At 33.1% G+C, this 18,195-nt stretch overlaps 3 protein-coding genes across 7 annotated transcripts; 1 reads left to right on the top strand and 2 right to left on the bottom strand.

Moving 5' to 3' along the window:
- Positions 1-696: 696 nt before the first annotated feature.
- On the bottom strand, positions 697-3,468 carry LOC124824427 (protein DETOXIFICATION 9-like). 2 transcript variants are annotated; one of them, XM_088114045.1, is made up of 8 exons: positions 3,181-3,456; positions 2,515-2,622; positions 2,078-2,367; positions 1,897-1,983; positions 1,699-1,755; positions 1,374-1,612; positions 1,092-1,297; positions 697-913 (listed from the first exon to the last, which is right to left on the bottom strand). In XM_088114045.1, exons 1-8 carry the CDS (start codon positions 3,442-3,444, stop codon positions 851-853), a joined length of 1,314 nt encoding a protein of 437 aa, XP_087970171.1. In that variant the 5' UTR covers positions 3,445-3,456; the 3' UTR covers positions 697-850. The 2 variants fall into 2 exon arrangements, with proteins under 2 accessions (XP_087970171.1, XP_047152820.1); XM_047296864.2 differs by having other exon boundaries at positions 2,078-2,622; positions 3,181-3,468.
- Positions 3,469-7,006: 3,538 nt separating this feature from the next.
- LOC124824586 (protein DETOXIFICATION 14-like) lies at positions 7,007-9,415 on the bottom strand. Its single transcript, XM_047297034.2, has 7 exons — positions 9,194-9,415; positions 8,547-9,091; positions 8,342-8,428; positions 8,206-8,262; positions 7,878-8,116; positions 7,325-7,530; positions 7,007-7,205 (listed from the first exon to the last, which is right to left on the bottom strand). Exons 1-7 carry the CDS (start codon positions 9,401-9,403, stop codon positions 7,128-7,130), a joined length of 1,422 nt encoding a protein of 473 aa, XP_047152990.2. The 5' UTR covers positions 9,404-9,415; the 3' UTR covers positions 7,007-7,127.
- A 2,169-nt stretch (positions 9,416-11,584) lies between these two features.
- LOC124824633 (uncharacterized) lies at positions 11,585-18,056 on the top strand. Of its 4 annotated transcripts, none has more exons than XM_088114414.1 (8): positions 11,585-11,703; positions 11,830-12,019; positions 12,256-12,306; positions 12,916-13,148; positions 15,737-15,934; positions 17,269-17,379; positions 17,497-17,556; positions 17,631-18,056. In XM_088114414.1, the coding sequence occupies exons 1-8, from the start codon at positions 11,623-11,625 to the stop codon at positions 17,700-17,702; spliced, it is 996 nt and encodes a 331-aa protein (XP_087970540.1). In that variant the 5' UTR covers positions 11,585-11,622; the 3' UTR covers positions 17,703-18,056. The 4 variants fall into 4 exon arrangements, with proteins under 4 accessions (XP_087970540.1, XP_087970541.1, XP_087970539.1 ...); XM_088114415.1 differs by having other exon boundaries at positions 11,615-11,697; XM_088114413.1 differs by having other exon boundaries at positions 11,615-11,697; positions 11,818-12,019.
- Positions 18,057-18,195: the final 139 nt, after the last annotated feature.

Genomic DNA, 18,195 nt, shown 5'->3' with positions numbered 1-18,195 from the left:
GAACTCATTGAAAATACATAATAATCTAATAACTCTACTTGTCCCTTCTCTCTGTTAGGTTAAAAGATTTATAATCTGAGTAAAGTCATTACAGATAAGTGGATTGATTCAGTAAAATATATTATGTTTAGCTCAATGATTTCATTTATATGAAATAATTTATTTGAGTTTAAATAAATACAAAAATGATCATAAATTTAGAAAATTAAATAAATGGTCGAGAAACCAAATTTAAACATGTTTAATTTGCAAATTAAGTCAATAAAACTTATTTTGATTATTAATTGACACATTTTTTAATCCAATATACATGTGGATTAATTATAATTTTATTGACAGCCATATTGAAATCAGAACCATATTGTCACTCTTACCTATCGAGATATACTTATTTCGATGTGCACAATAAAAGTTCTTATATCTTTTTTAAATTGATTGTCATTTACTCTTTCCAGTACAATACTCATAATTTTATTTTAATTTTACTGCAAATAAATATGAACGCTAATGTAGATTATTTTATTGTTAGTAAAAATTCTATATTTATTATTTTTAATATATATGTATGAAAACCTTGAATAACGACACTTATTTATTAATTGGACTGTATAATACATAATTATCATGATATATATATACATACATATATATATATATATATATATATATATATATATATATATAAATATATGTATGTAATATATATGTATGTATATATGTATACATTCAAAGTGACTTTCATCTGTTTACTTCACCAAAATAGAACTGATATAGCAAAACCAAAATGTGACAAAAACTAGGTACCATCCTTTCCTCTCTTCATTTTATTCTTCTCAAATGTTTAAAATGTTCATACTAATCCACTATGAGCTTCATTTGACTTCTCAAATATTCTCTGCCTTGCTTTTGTTGCCTGCAGTAGCCATGGAATACAATTATTTATTAATGTTTAGTTTCATATGTTATATACATTAAAAATAATGTGTTGAATATTTCATTAGAAATAAAATCAATTTATAGAATATAAGTTTTATTTTATAAATCAGTTGTGTAGAATTGAAATAGGTTTACATGAAAAATTAAAAACCAACCTCTTTCTGCCAATCTGTTGTAACAGTTACAGCAGCCAGTATAATGACTTGTAGAAGAGACCCTGTAAGACTTCCCATCCAGAGTCCCTTGGAATTGAAGTGTAGGACAAAACCCAACAAGAATGCCAAAGGAATTCCCACAAGATAATAGGCTCCAAGGTTCACGTAAGCCCCTATTTGCTGAAACCCTCCTCCTCTTGCAACCCCTGCACAAACATATCCAATTTTATCATAATTTTGCTTCATTCAAGAACAAGACCATCTCAGCAAATAGAAGCATACCAGAAAGGGCTCCTACAAGACTATCTGCAGCGAAAGACCCACAGAGAATGGGAACAATGTCTTCAACATAATATACAACTTCCTCCTCATTGGTATAAACATATCCTAATATATGCCTAAAACAAAAGAAGAAAGTGCTCACAATAACCCCATCCACAATTGCAAGAATCACAACAACACGAACAATGCATTGTGCTGCATTTGGATTCCCTGCTCCTAATTCATTGGAAATGCGAGTACTATAAACCAAAATTCAAAGATCAGTACAACTCTGCAGTGTCATTGCTCTTCTGTATAGAAATGAAGAAACAAATTTGGACCAAACCTTGCAGAGGCACCCACTGCATACGGAATGATGTAGTGCAGCGTGGTTGTGTTAAGGCTGAAAAAAAATTCAAACATTTTACAAAAACCTGTCATGAGTTATTTCAACAACCAATTCACTTCCTAAAATTCTTTAACCAAAGTTTATTGGAAATCATAAACTTAAGTACGTTTTTCACTAGTTAATCTTTCCTCTCACCAGATAGAAAGAACAGAGGTCTGGAGTTGTGGATTAGGTAAAAGCCCAGCAACTAATGTAAGTAGCTCAAATGACCACATTTCAAAACTATGAACAATGAAACAAAAAATAAGATCGAATGGTAGATGGCATGAAAACAGTAAACTGAAAGTAAAAACTGTGCAATTTCATAATACATTACCAAAACATCAGTCCAGAAGGAACAGCAAATTTGCAGAACTCTGGAATGCTTAGTAAAGCATTGAAAGAAAACACAACCTTGGTGTTCTGACATGCTAGTGAATACTTCATGTAAATCCCAAGCCCAATGACATTTAACCAATACGAAATTGCAGTAGCATATGCAGCTCCAACATGCCCTAATCCCAATTTGAATACCAGACCCCAACAAATAGGAATATGCAAACACAGAACCGCAATTGAGCTGAAGAGCATGGGAAAGATGATACTCTGAGTCTGGAAGTAGCGAATCTGACATTGAAGAACAGCAAAACCATAAAGTGCAGGGATGAAACATATGCAGTATTGGTGAGCTACACGGCAAATTTCAGGGTCTTGACCAAATAGCAGTAGTATTTTATCCACGAAAATCCACAGCAGAGTTATGGGAAGACAAACCAGAAGCAAAGTAACAATAGCACAACAAGTGTACTTTCCAATCTCTCCAAATTCTTCTGCGCCATAGGTTTGGCCACATAAAGTTTCCAACGCACCAGCCATTCCCAACTGCAACCCATTTAGCAATCTAGTAAGAGTCATCAAGAATCCATGGTAGAAATTAGTGCAGAACTGTACACGCAATTTTAAAGTGATTAAGGCTAAAATAGAAATTTGAATAAAAGGTTCAATTCAACTCGTTTTTGTAGATCCTGACTAAGAGGAAGTTTTGTAAGCTAAATCAAACATGAAACATCAAAGACGATCAAACTATCCTGATTCAGTATAAAACATGATTCAGCTTACTAATGACTTTTCAAGTGAAACATGATTCATAGTTAACTTCTGAAATACTATAACTGATATATGTCTGAAATTCATCATGCATGCTATATAATAGATTCCAACACTACACTAAGATTGCAGTTTCAAATATATATAAAGTCAGTTTATTATAAAATGATTTGATTATATAGTAAACTGATTTTATATATTTGAGATTTTAAACGTAAATTACAAACACCATTTTCTATAAAACATAGTTTGTACATATAAATTTGAAAAATATGGAAAATATATAGATGGAGGTTGATGGGAAAAGAAATGAAGGATGAAAGAAGAATTTACAATAACACAAAAGCCTGTAACTTCAGCAAAAGAAGTGGCAATGGCAACCCCAGAAAAGGAGACAAGTATCCCAAGATGTCCCACCATCATCAGTGACACAACTTCCAGAAGATTCTGAGACGCTGTAGCAGCCACCATTGGAGCTGCCATGGACCATACCCTTTTCAGCTCCACCCAAAATGCATCCTCTGCAACTTCACTCTTTGTGATCAGTGCTGTTGATTCCTCCTTATCCATCATTTCTATACAAACCAAAACATTCATCAAACAGATGAAAGAAAATCTCATCAAATATGACACAAATATAGTAATTAATATGAAAAGTTCATCCTATAGAAAAAGTAAGGTTCACCTAATACAAATTGATTACAGCTACCCAAGAAAATATTATAGCTGCATGTCTTTATTTTTTCACCTCAATTAACAAGTCTTTTTTTATACTAAAACTTACGTATTTTCTACTTTAATTTTGTCACTACTTATATCACTGAGTGTCAAGTATAAAGAGAAAACTTGTTATAAAAATACTTGAATTACGTGAGCTAGCAAAATTCTAATAGAATAATAGAAAAGTTTAATAACTAAATAACAGGAACAAGGAAAATGGAGCGTAATAATACCTATATTTTATTGACAGGACGGTGACATGTGACATTCACGTACCAAACCATAGAACAAGCTATACTATTATCATGAGCAACTATATGCATCAAGACTGTTACTGAACTTTTGATGTACATTATAGCAAAAAAAAAATCATAAAACAGAGGAAATTACTAATAAAAACCAACCAAAGCACATCGTAAAAGGAAACATGTGATTAACTGCATAGAGAACCACGTCATCCTAATGTTCCAGTGTTTTGGCTGGATTTCGATTAGTCTTTGATTGTGTTTTTAATTTTTTTTATTTTTCTGACTTGTCGTGTCTAAAGGTTGGCAAAAACCAATGAGCCTACATATCTTGGGCTCTTCAGCTCCATCTATAAGAAAAGTTAACAAAGTTATCTACTAAGCTCCTCATGTAGTCCAATGGTCAATGTCTGTTGCTTGTTATGTACTCACATCACTTATTTAATCAGAAACATCTTTACTTTTATAAAATATATTTTTTGTTTAAATATATTCCTTTTCCCAAAGAATATATAGAGTTTGAGATGAATTCTTTAACTGCTAGAGAGTATGTAAGAGTTATAGTAAAGGTTTTTTTTTTTTTTATTCACGGCTTTGGAGTTGTTGGGTTTTGGAACGATTCTTACATTCACCACTTTGCTTTTGTATTGAGTTTTGCAGAGAGATGTGTGCATTGTGATTGCTTTTTGGGTGGGTGTCGAACTCATTGAACAACAGAAGAAAATAGAAATATAACCAAGTCAAAAAGAAAATTTTGAGTGTCTAAAGATTAATCATACTATTTTCTTTAACTATTTGGATGATTGCGTGGTTGCATTAATGGGTTGTGAGTGCTCATATTGTAGGAAATGAGTTGAATGGTTGTAAGTGTTGTGTTCTTAGCCAGACTGAGCGTGGTCTTCTGGATACGTGACGTGATATATGAATAGTTTTAAATTTCTAACATGCGTTATGAGGGTTGAAATGTGAGAGAAGATCCACTCATTATAAATAACAATCACAATATTAAATTATCAAGCATGATTGATTTCTCTCTTTGATTGAAGTTGATTGCTTGAGTCATGAACCATTATAGTTGAGCTATTTTGTCTAGGCTAAAGTTTACCTTTTTGCTTTTCATGAGGATATGGAAAAGTTCAAGCTTGGGAGGTGATAAGTGTGATAATTAACTATTTTTCACACTTATTATAACTCCTTATTTGTCTTTATATCATGTTTTTTGAGTTGAATTTCATGAAAAATTGTAAGATTTGTATACAGTCTTCATAGAGAGATTTAACTATGTGTTTTTGATTTATTTTGTAGGAAATTATAAGATTGGAAAAGAATAGAGAGATGATGCCAAAAGTTGTTGGGACAACCATAAGCATCCCTAGCCTAGCTAGCAAAGCAACTCCAGCCTAGCCAGAAAGTTTTGCAACCCAGCCATCAGAGCATCTCTAGCCCAACAAGAGGATTCTGTGGCCTAACAAACATAGCACATCTAGCTCAGCAAGAGTATTTTGTGGCCCAACGAGAGTGTACTTTTTGGAGAAGGTTTTAAAGTGGCAAAAGTGAAAGAAAAAGTTAATTTTTGATGTGGAAACACAATTGAAGCTCAAGGAAGCGGTGTAGAGGTGTGATTTCACTTTAGGAGCTCATGGAGGTGTAAATTCTGTAGAATTGATGTTCGAGAGAATTTTGTAGACTAGCTGGACGAATAGATACCTCGCTAGCGAGTAATATTGAGTTTTGGCATTGAGTTTTAGAGGCTGGGCGAGACTTCTCGCTAGGCTGGGGAAACTCTCTGTTTGACTCTCGTTGGGCGAGAGAGAACTGCTCGTTGGGTGAGCAAGCCAGCATTAAGCGCTAGGATTATGGCGTTGGGCGCCATCTATGCAGTTTTGGTTTCTGTATCTTTCCTTTTGTGCCTTGCTAGGTTTGAGTTGTATCAGTACTTTGATGCTTGTTTGATAGTATCTATTGAATTGTATGATGTATGATGAGTATGAGTATATACTGATCATGTGCATGTGCATGGTAGATGGATGTAATTTCATGATTCTCGTGGAGAGATTCCATGGTGGTGCTCTGTAATGTAGGTGTTGATATAGGAAGCTCAATCTTGGACTTATCATGTTGCTCCAATAATCTTTCCATCTTAGGTAGAGAAGGAGATTATGTGGTAAGGAGTAGTAGGAGTTCTAGTATATGGTCTGGTATTCTTTGTTCATAGGTAGTTGACAAATTAATCTTATATGGTAGCTCGAAGGGAGCCAACTGTTCCACCACTATAAGTGTACAATGCGTCATGACTCGATATCAATACTTGTATCTGGATTTGTCAAGTCTAGAATATGTATACCTACTTAGGTTCTTGTTTGATTTTAAAGTGAAATGTGTTGTATGTTGAATTATAATTGCATGAATTGATTCTTTTATAATATTAGTTTACCCTTGCTTTTATGTATGTATGTTTTTTATGTCATCTTCTTATTTGCGATGAACACTTTATTTGTGGGAGTAGATAAGTATGTCTTTCCACTTATTCTATCGAAGGACGAGGATGAAATAAATGCATAATTAGATGATTTTACAAATATATATATATTTTGTGTGATAGGTTTATTTTACCTTTATTATCATTTTTTGTAACGTTATTTTAATATATTTATATTATTAAAATAGAATATTAAAAATATAATTTATAAAAATACTATTTTATTTAAATTAGTTATCGATTGAAATTATTCATAGATATTACACAATTTTATTTAAATTAGTTACTATTTGCTAATTTACAACTTATGCACTTAATATTAAGCATTAAGCATATGGTGTCAACGCCAATATGTTTGGGTATAGACATGTTTAACTCTCTTTTTATTTTACCTTATCATTTTAGAGACAATTTTAAAAGTAAGTTTACATTACTTAAAATTAAAATTCTCATGCAAAATTGATTCGTTTTCTGTATTTTTTATGTTATTTTCCACTAAAATTCTATTTTAAAAATAGATACCGTTTTCTTGATTATAAATTTCCAATACAAAGAATACCGAACTAAACCTCCAATTCTAATTAAAATGCAACACTAAAAGAATCCCATCTAAATTTGATCTTTTCTAATTTTAACCTTCTTCTTACTCTACTTTTTTTTTTCAAAAAGAAAAACAATGATACACAGAGTTATATATACTTTATTATCCCCAAAAACTTGTTTAACACCTTCCATATTTCATCTTTCTATTTTTTTTTGTCACATTACATACACGAATTTTCGCTCAATTATTTCGGTCTCTCCGATGTTGGAACATCTCTTTGGGAAAACCATACTTAAGCACTGGTGATGTGATTTGATCCATTTTGGTTGGGTGGTGTGGCATCAAATATTCTCTCCCTTGCCATCATTGCCTGCAAAATAATGCAATAATCCGGCATGTAATTAACACCAAAATGTGTTTCTACAATACGAAACAAAAAGCATAGTTGGATATATATAAGGGGTAGTATGAAATTTGAGAATTGTGAACCTGTTTTTTCCAGTTTGTAAGAGCAGTGATAAGGGAAAGGAGAAAAGATTGGAGAATGGAGCCAGTGACTATTCCAATCCAAAGGCCCTTTGCTCTGTAATGTGCAACAAAACCAAGTAGGGCACCCACAGGAATTCCAACCAGATAAAAAGCTCCAAGATTCACATAGGCTCCAAGATGTTGCCACCCACTTCCTCTAGCAACCCCTGGTTTTTATTTAAGAAAAAAACTGGATCATTGCAGCAGTTTAGCAGAAGAACAATGTTGATTACACACCAAAATCAAAGGAGAAATTGCTGGGTTATATAAGATTACTGATATGAATCCGATCACTGTTCTTTTTATTATACCAAGCAAGCTTGAAAAATTAATCTTTAAAAGCAAGCAAAAACAAGATTAAGGAAGTGGAAAGTAGTGTTTTTTCTCAATTCTTGTTCATATCTAACTAAATGGTAACTTTTTTTGTTATATTAGTAACATTTACGTTTTCAATGGTAATTGAGTTAGTGATTATGATCTGAAATATATCAGTACTCAAAGGGGCATAACCAACCTGAAAGAACTGATTGCAAACTGTCAGTAAAAATGGAGAGACAAAGCAGAGGGGTCATAACAGCCACGTAATGAACAACCACACGGTCATCGCTATAGGCATAACCCAACACATATCTGCAACTGTATAGCACTGCACATACAATGAGACCCTCTATCACTGCAATCAACATCGTTGCAGAAACAGCCATTCGAACTGCTTCTGAATTCCCTGCTCCTAGTTCATTCGAAACTCTAGTGCTGTCACATACAACACAACTAATGTGTCACTTTTTTGTTACTATGCCTGCACTGCATAACATTATAGTTTGATGAAGTGACAAACAGACCTAACAGCAGCTCCAAAGCCATAGGGTATGGTGAAATGTAATGTGGAGATTGTCAAGCTGACAACATTACAAAAGAAATTTGAGTTAGAGCAGTTATCGTATTCTTTTCTAAAACATATAAAAATGAAAACTATACCATATAGATAGAACTGATGTCTCCAACTTTGGGTTAGGAAAAACTCCAGCAAGCAGAACAAGTATCTCGCAGGCCCACCATTTAAGACTGTAATCAAGACATCACGATAATGAATGTGCTGGAAAAGAAATCAGTTTTGAGAAAATGTATGGTTAATTCAAATAATCGAAACATGAAATTTAAGAGAAAACAGAAAACCATTTACCAAACCATGACTGCTGAAGGGACAGCAAAACGAAAATACTCTCCAAGGCCAAGCAATGCTTTGATGGAGAAAGGCACGCGTGTTTTGTCACAAGCTGAGGAAAACCTCACAAAGGACAACAACAACATCACATTCAACCAAACACAAAAGCTGAATGCTATTGCGGCGCCGACATGTCCAAACTCCAATTTAAACACTAGGATCCAACATGTTAGGACATGGAAGCACAGAACTAGAGCAGAGCTTAGAATCATGGGAAAAATCAAACTCTGGGTCTGGAAAAATCGTGTGAGGGGTTTGAGAATTGCAGAACCAAACAAAGCAGGTATGAGCCAAAGGGCATATTTACGAGCCTGGAGGGCTATCATTGGATCTTGGTGTAAGAGGATCAATATTTTGTCCATGAAAATCCACAGAACAGTGATTGGAACAGAAACCAAAGAAAGAGATATAATGGCAGTGTAAGTGTATAGTCCAAATTTTTCATATTGTTCTGCTCCAAATGCTTGCCCACATAAAGTTTCCAATCCACCAGCCATCCCTGACTGTGATATTCACACAAATGATCAAACTTGCACTGCGCATGATTAAAAGGCTTGATGCAGGGAAAGGGTAAAAGTAGAAGATGAAACAGAAAAGGTAGTTACCAGAACACTAAAACCAGAAACATTAGTGAGAGAGGTTGCAATTGCAACACTCGAAAGAGAAAGCTGGTTGAGATGGCCAACCATAATGAGAGACACGACTGGCAGAAGATACTGCAACACACTTGCAACCACCATTGGAGCTGCTATTCTTCTCACCTTCTTCATCTCCTTCCTCATTTCTCTCTTCCATGAATCTCCTTCTTCTTCCATCACTTCCTTATTCATGATCAACTTTTCCACTCTCTTACATATATATTCGAACTTTCAACCTTTGCCTCTCTTCCTTTGACCTCTATTATCGTAACTAAGACCACTGTGTCTTTAAAATATACTAATAGATACTGATTTCAAAATTTTAAAATATATTAATTTTTTTAAAATATTTTTAAAACTTAATAAAAAAAGAAAAGAAAAAAAATCTGATACTCTACTTTCACTCACCCAGCCAATCATATCTCAAAAACTAATAAACAAAACAAAACAAAATATGCATATAAAACAAATATAAGAATCCGTGCCCATAATACAGATAATTTTAGCAACTACTACGTGCAGAAGGGTTTTAATTTGTAAACATCTAATATATTTAATAATGTAAACATTATTTAACTTATATATAAGTCAGAATTTATAACATTTGAACGCTATAATAAATGTATATCAAGATATTCTGAAAAACATCACCATATAAAATAAGTAAACAGAATCTGTGCCCATAAATGCAGATATATTTAACAATTACAACGTGCTGATGAATTTTAATTTGTAAGCATTTAATATTTTTAATTATGTAAACATTATCTTTATGATGAACAACCCTTTATGGTGTACACGAATTAATAAGAACTGATAGGACCTTTCAGCTACCCTCGATAGTCATCTTCAATTCATATGTATGGAATCTATATTATTCTTTTCTTTGGACCATTTGCTTAAATGGTAATTTTTCTTTTTTAACTTTACATTTAGCATTTTGGTGTCATTGTTGCGATTTCAGGATTTTAAAAAGCCAACAATTTAGTCAATTTTTCGTATATATGGAATCTATGTTATTCTTTTGTTGGGATTAATTGCTTAATGGTAAATTTTTCTTTTTAACTTTACATTTAGCATTTTGGTTTCATTCTTGTGATTTTAGATTTTAAAAAGCATGTAAATTTGTCAATATATATATATATATATATATATATATATATATATATATATATATATATTTTAATTTTAGTTTAAGTGAAATGTAAATATAAATTTATTCTAATCTCTGGCTAAGTAACATTAGAATCAATCACTTTTCATTCAAAACATTCCAAACAGATTTTTTTTAGGAAATATAAAAAACATCTTAAAAAAATGAAAATTAAAATTAAAATGACTTAAATATCGACTCTTAAACAATGTAAATTTATTAAGTATGATAAAAAAAATAAAAAAGAAATTTTTTGCAATGAACTCTCTTAAATCAAACAAAATCACAATTTTAACCTATTATTATTTATAAGAAATTGTTAAATCATTTATAATAAATGAGAATAAAATACCTTTTGGTAAACAAAAAACGTGTCAGATTAAAAAAAATAGTTTTCTGAATATTCTCATACATTATTTTAATTGATCACATGGACATTCAATGTAACAAAATCTTAATAATAAATTATTTACCTGGTTCTTTTCTTTATTTTCAGGATTCTTTGTCTAATTGCTCATCCCAAAACTCACTTTCGGATTATTATTTCACAGATCACTAATTATCTGTTTCACGTAAAGCCAAACTCCACCGACTGCGATTAATCGCATAATCATATTACAAAACCAATTTATTTTATAACTTTTATACAAATAAACTCGTATATATTTTTCATAAATATAAAGCTTTAATATATTAATTATACTTTTTCTCCACTCTTTCACTAAGCAGTAATTATCACGTGTATTTTTATTGAACCTTTTAATATTATATGGAATCACGATTTTGTATACCATAGTAATTTAAACTAGATTATTCCTTAACCAATGTATCCTAACACGATAATGTATTTCTGCACATTTGATTTGTAATCTAAATTAGAGTTAATCTTAAACTAAATTAGATTACTCAAATCTAATTTCATTTTCTCCCTTATTTATTTTGTAATCATTAATTAAGGCAATTAGGATTTATCTTATGATTTTGATCAATCAACAAGTAGAAAAATTATTCTATTCTCCTAGGATTACATGGTATCAAAGCTTTGACCCTAATAACTTGTTTATCATGACTTTTTATATTCCATAGGGATCAAACGGTCAAAAAAACATAAAAAGATACGCTGTAGAAGGAGAAAAAGGGAGTGCGAAAAGTAGATGTGATCTTTGGAGTATACGAGGACCCAAAGAATATCAAGTTCAAGGCCCATTATTCCTATTAAACCCGGTTTCAAACTTTCGGACCTATGCCTTTGGTTTCGCCACTTGCCAACGCGTTTCTCTCCGCCTCTTCTCATTGTCGCCGTCGCCGTCGCTGCCAAGTACGTGTAAGCTCTGTCTCTCTGTAGCAGTTTCGTTCACTGACTCATCTATGCACTGTTGCCTGCGTTTGTTATCGGTGAAGTGTTTTTACAGTGTGAACGAGCTGATTGGTTTAGTAGGTTTGTTTACAGAATAAAAAAATGATCAAGAGGAGGTTCTTCAAACTCGACCACGGTGATAGAGATGCCTCGGATCCGTCTTCTTCTTCTTCGGACTCCGAGCTTGAAGCCGAAGCAGAAGCTACCGAAGAAGAGTCTTCAGAGGATGATGCTACAGTAGAAGCAAAACCGAATGGTGATGAAGCCGGTTCAACTTCTTCTGGTTGGTTTATTGATATTTTGTAAAGTGTTTTTTGTTTCGACCAGTAAAATATGTTTAGTAGTATTAGCACTAACGAAATGTAGAACTGCATTAGCTGGTGTTACTTTTTGATTACGGAATCATAGAGTTCACTATTAGAGTGACGTGCATTAGTTTTTATTATAACTGTGTTCATCATTTGTTAATGTCAGTCACTTTTTTTTACAGTTTTTTTTGTTTGTTTTTGGCACATTCAGGGTATGCAAGTGAGGATAGTTCTGCGAATGATGTTGATGTCGACTCAACAGGTATGTTTGTGTTCTATCAGTTAGGAAATAAGTCATGCAAATGTACTCTTTCAGCTTATTGATGTTTCGATACTGTGAACAGAATAATGGTAACAATTATCTGTTAGGATATAGGGAGAATATGAAGTTAATTAAGATTGCTAAATATTAATGAGGTATTTAGTTAGATGGGTTTCTTAGATGTGAACAAGGGAAGAAGGTTTAGATAGATTCAGATTTATTGACATTGTAAATTGAGCATTGACTCTTTGTGAAAGGGGAAACCCAGGAGGAGATGTTTTTCTCTTATTCTTAATTTTCCTCTTATTCAATAAAATTCTTTTTCGTTTCTTTTCTTGGTTTCTGAGATCATATGCTTTGACCTTGGGTTTGTTTTCCTTTTCACAATATAAAGTTCAATGAACAACTTTTCAGGAATATTTATGTACTCAAGAAAAAACCTTTATGCAGAAGATTTAGTTTGTCATTTTACTTTTGTATGTCAAGTAGATGACTATTTATGGGATAGTAATAGCATTCACTGTATTGGTTATTTCGGTAACTTCCATTGCTCTATTCCTTGGGAAAGAATCCTTTCATGATTGTTTTAACATTGGCGTTAAACATCAGGTGTGATATTTTGTGAAGATGATGCTGGAGCTATAAATGAAAGAGACATGCTTTTTAACAAGGAGTTGTTGAGTAAACCTGACACCGAAAAGTCTAATGTGATTGCTGAAAAGGAAACCTTACAAGATATGCCAGCTTATGTCTTAAAACACAAATCAGTATTTAAGTGCAAGATATGTCCCCGAATTACCTGTTTATCCGAAGGCACTTTGAGGGATCATTTGCAATCAAAGGTAAAATGTTTTTTCTTTTGGTGGCTTATTATACTTAAGAAACATCTTATACTTACCATTCATAGTACTTTATTTGAGAAGAAAATTCATAAACTTCTATCTTCTGTAAGAGCTGCACAACAGAATGGTTGGTGTGGTACAGTAAACCAAGAAGGGGTGGGGTGAATTGGTTTCTTACAAAAACTTGCGCCTTTTAAAATTTTCTCTCAATCAAACTTACTTAGCAGATAAAAATAACAAAGTAAAAAAATACGAAAGAACAAAATTTGCATAGATGATTTTATACTGGTTTGGGTCTTACCAATCCTACTTCCAGTTACTAATCTCAAAAAAGAGATTAACGATTCACTATCACAAAACCAATAAAACTTACAATCACACAGTTACAAGTTGAAAGGTTTAGAATACACCTTTCTTGACGTACAAGGGATGAACCACACTTCCCCAGACACACCAAGGGATGAACACCTCTTTCGACAAACAAAGGATGACCTCGACTTCAAACACCTCCTTTTACACACAAATGATGATCACTCCTTCAAAACACTTCCTTCGACATACAAAGTATGATCGAATTTTCCTCAGCAACAACAACAGTTCTCTATCGCTCCGTAGACACCAAGTTTCTTAAGCCTTTCAAGAATACAAGTTTCTCTAGTGGTTCAGAGAATTCACAAGTTCTCAAGTGTTTTGGATGTTCTAGAATGAGAAATGAGAGTGTATTTATAAGTCTCAAGCAATGAACACCTCCCAATTTTCGTTTTCAACCATTCTCACTGTAATAATCGATTAATTTAAGTTTTAATCGATTATTCACTAAAGGACAAGAATAACGATAGTCCAACAACTAAAAACGGCTAAAAACTCCAATGGTTAGAAGTGTTAATCGATTAATTTAAGGGTTAATCGAATAGTAGTTATCGATTAAAGCTCCTATTAATCGATTATTCATAGTGTTAATCGATTACCACCCATTTTATTGATTATTCCAGTGCAATTTTGACTCTAAACACAATTTTACATATCTAAGTTACAAGGAATTAAAAACCACTAGAAACCTAAGTCCTATACAACAAATGACACTTATTACAAAAGCTTTACAATACAATACAAGTCTTCAAAAGATCTCCTTGTTCTTTATTGCTCATGGCTTGATTTGAGCATCATCAAAACATCATATCTTCATCATTTTGCTAACATTCTCTCCCTTTTTGATGATGATAAAAAATTCTTTGGTTTAAAGTCTTTTGTAATAATCTGTATACAAACACAACTTGAGGAAGAAAAAAGACATTAGTGGACTTAGAAAAAATAAGTTTTAAACATTTTCTCCCCTTTTTGATGATAATTAAAAAGTTGTGTTAAATTAAACTCTCTTTTAAACAATAATAATCGCCCTTAATAAATAGAATGTATGCATTTAAAACAATAACAAATTTAATTGAAAAGAAGAAATCAAAGCTTACAAAGAAAAAATAAAGTACTTAAAAGTCATCGCTCTCTTTGGACCTATTGGGATAACCTTCTACACTACTAAACAACTCATCTATATCTCTAAGATGATTACAAATCTCTTCATGCCTAAGGTCTTGTAGAGTTGTCATCTGAGATAGTTGCTTAGAAATGTTATCTAGACAGGAAAATGAAGAGTTGTCCGATGGTTCAGTTACATTTGTCGGATCAGGCATTGGAATGTCTTCTTCTCCTGCTTCTTTTGCTTGTAGTCCAACATCTCCAAAGTGCATATAGATGTTTCCTTGTCTCACAAAGCCCATTTGACTTAGTGTGTTACCACCAATTTGATGAGTAGGGAGAACATGCAACGCTCTTTCTCCAGAAACATCACCTCCTTTATATTTGCAAATTTTGAGATACTAGGAGCGCGAATGGAGAGGAGATCAGTTGAGCCTCTTGGCTTTTAGCATAATGTCTGAAATCAAAGATGGCCAATCAATTTGAATTGATGAGTGATCCCGTGCATCAACATAAGATTTGTTTCGAAGCACTGGGTAAACCCTAAGCCAGACCAAAAGGTAATGGATGAAGAGATGAAGTTTTGATGATGCCCAAATCAAGTTATGAGCAATCAAGAACAAGAAGATCTTTTGAAGACTTGTATTGTATTGTAAAGCTTTTGTAATGAGTTTAATTTGTTGTATAGGACTTAGGTTTCTTGTGGTTTTTGATCCCTTATAACTTAGATATGTAAAATTGTGTTTAGAGTCAAAACCACACTTGAATAATCGATTAAAATGAGTGGTAATCAATTAACGTTAATCGATTAGGAATAATCGATTATTACAACAAAGTCTTAAAATGAGTAGTAATTGATAACACTTCTAACCATTGGAGTTGTTAGCCGTTGGATTATCTGTTATTATGGTCCTTGAGTGAATAATCTATTAAAACTTAAATTAATCGATTATTACAGTGAGAATGCCTGAAAACGAAAATTAGGAGGTGTCCATTGCTTAAGTCTAGAAATAAACTCTCATTTCTCATTCTAGGACATCTAGAACACTTGAAAACTTGTGAATTCTCTGAACCACTTGTATTCTTGTAAGGCTTGGAAAACTTGGTGTCTGCAGAGCGATAGAGTGTTGTTGCGGTTGCTGAGGAAAAGCCGATCATCCTTTGTGTGTCGAAAGAAGTGTTCTGAAGAAGTGATCATTCTTTGTGTGTCAAAGGAGGTATTTGAAGTCGAGGTCATCATTTGTTGTCGAAGGAGGTGCTCGTCCCTTGGTGTGTCTAGGGAAGTGTGGTTCATCTCTTGTGCGTCAAGAGAGGTGTATTCTAAATCTTTCAATTTGTGATTGTAAGTTTGATTGGTTTTGTGATAATGAATCGTTAGTCTTTGTTTCTGAGATTAGTAACAGGACGTATGATTGGTAAGATCCAAACCAGTATAAAATCATCTATGCAAATTTTTTTCTTCCTTACTCTTTTGCTTTGTTATTTTTATCTGCTAAGTAAGTTTGATTGAGAGAAATTTTTAAGGCACAAGTTTTTGTAAGAAACTAATTCACCTCCCTCTTGGTTTACTGTATCACTCCAACTATTCCGCTATGCAGCTCTGACATCTTCTTTGTTCTTTGTCATTTGTCATTATTGCATACATTTGGCTGGAAATTGGTACTGGGGTTGAGCTTTGATATGGGAAAGGAAACAACAATAAGTTCATAGTTACTTACATACTCTAGGATAGGGCTGACACACTTCGGGATCCTACATTGCTACATTTTTTTTATACAATCCGTAAAAGCAGGCTTGTTCACCATTGAGTGTATATCAGATAAAAAGGATGTTGGACTATATTGACAGTAACAAGTTTAGGTTAATATTATAATACAATGAGGATAAATGTTATTGGGAAGGGAAATTATCACGGGAATCCTTTAAGTGAGTGGTAGTATATAACCGGGTCAAAATGGTGTGAAATTTTCATCAAAGGATGTAATGAATGTAAATGTAATTTATTAGAGTATTTAGTTTTTACCGGTTGAAATATTTGTTTTTCTACAAGGATAAAAAGAGATGATATTCTAATGAAACACTGGAAAGACAAACTAGTCTAATCTCCTTCCCTTCTATTTCTTAGCCACAATGCCATAATAGGTTCACTCGTAGAGAGATGGATTACTTTTTTCCCCTAGCCGGCAATTTATTTGCTCTGGCCTAATATACCAAAAACAAACTTTATAGATGTGGTAATGTTAAAGGTTGTTCCGCTGTAGGTGGAGGACTTGCTTTTAGTTTGTGTTTGCTCAGATTAATCGTTCATTCCAAACTAAACCACCTAGTTGGGAATTTTGCCCCCCTAAATACAATACACTCTTCCTTGTAGGATCTGTTTGAGAAATTTCCCATCATGCCACTAATTAAATGATAATTATTTGTGGATGCACAACAGTATCCCGTTAACTGTAATGATAATCATTACCTAAGTCACAGGTTTAATGCCCTATGAGATAGGGATTAGCATGAGCCAGAAAGAGGGTAAAACTAGCATTTCATTCAACTCTCGACAATATGATCAACTTCGAGAGGACATTAAGCAACTTTTTCTTGTCATTTTGTAAGGCTTCTTATTGTTGGAATGTTGATTTTGTAATTACTGCAGAGACATGCTCGATCTGTAAAACTACTTAGTGAGGGTAGACTGAAGGCTATGCTCAACAGTGATGGTGAGATTGAGAATCAAGAGATAGAGATACCATCTAAAGATACCGAGGTGGGTGGTTCTTCAACAGCTCAATTGCAGTCTACTTCAACTCATCAGCTAAATAAAAAATTACTTGTTATTGAATTGAACATGCTTGATCAACTAAATCATTTATGATCTTTTTAGGATAATGCTGAGAATAATCACGAAGGGCAGAAGCAGCATAAAAAGAGATTCAGAAAGAAGGTAAAGAACACCCGTGACAGTTTAAATTGAAAATTTGAAACTGTAAGGTTTATGGAAATGTTTTTGAATGGCAGAAAAGTGGCATAGCAAAGACAAAGAAATTCCTTTCAACGGAAGGACCCGTCAAGAGAAGGCAAAAGAAATGACAAGTATAAGTTGTAGTATAGTCAGCATTTTGTAGAGTAAATTTCGCCGCCACTGACAACTGCCTGCGAGTGCAAAGTCTGCGTAATCCGATATATGTACTCCACCGAGGGTGCTTCTTGCCCCCTTACCCTTTTTGTTTAATATTTTCTTTTTTCTTTTAATTTGTGCAATGTTGCCCTCTGTTTCCTACAGTGTCTGAAAATATTTAATTTTTTGCCCCATGTTTCCTACAGAGTCTGAAAATATTTATTTTTTTACTTTTCCCGTAGCATACCAATATTTCCGAAATTTCCTTGTAAAAGACTTGTCAGTAAAGATTATTCAGATTATATAAGGTTAAATTTGGCTGTTTTTTTTTCAGAAAAGATTTAATTGTGTGCATATTGAAGACTCCAGCGGCGAGGCTATGCTTAGATCACTTTTACTTTTTGATTGGCAGGAACAAATTTATTAAGTCTGGAAAGCAATTGCTGTTACTTGATGTGGGATTAT

The sequence above is a fragment of the Vigna umbellata genome, chromosome 4, assembly GCF_029865625.1.
Source record: "Vigna umbellata cultivar VRB3 chromosome 4, Vumbellata_1.0, whole genome shotgun sequence".
Classification (NCBI taxonomy): Eukaryota; Viridiplantae; Streptophyta; class Magnoliopsida; order Fabales; family Fabaceae; genus Vigna; species Vigna umbellata.
This window is presented reverse-complemented; position numbering and strand designations above follow the sequence as displayed.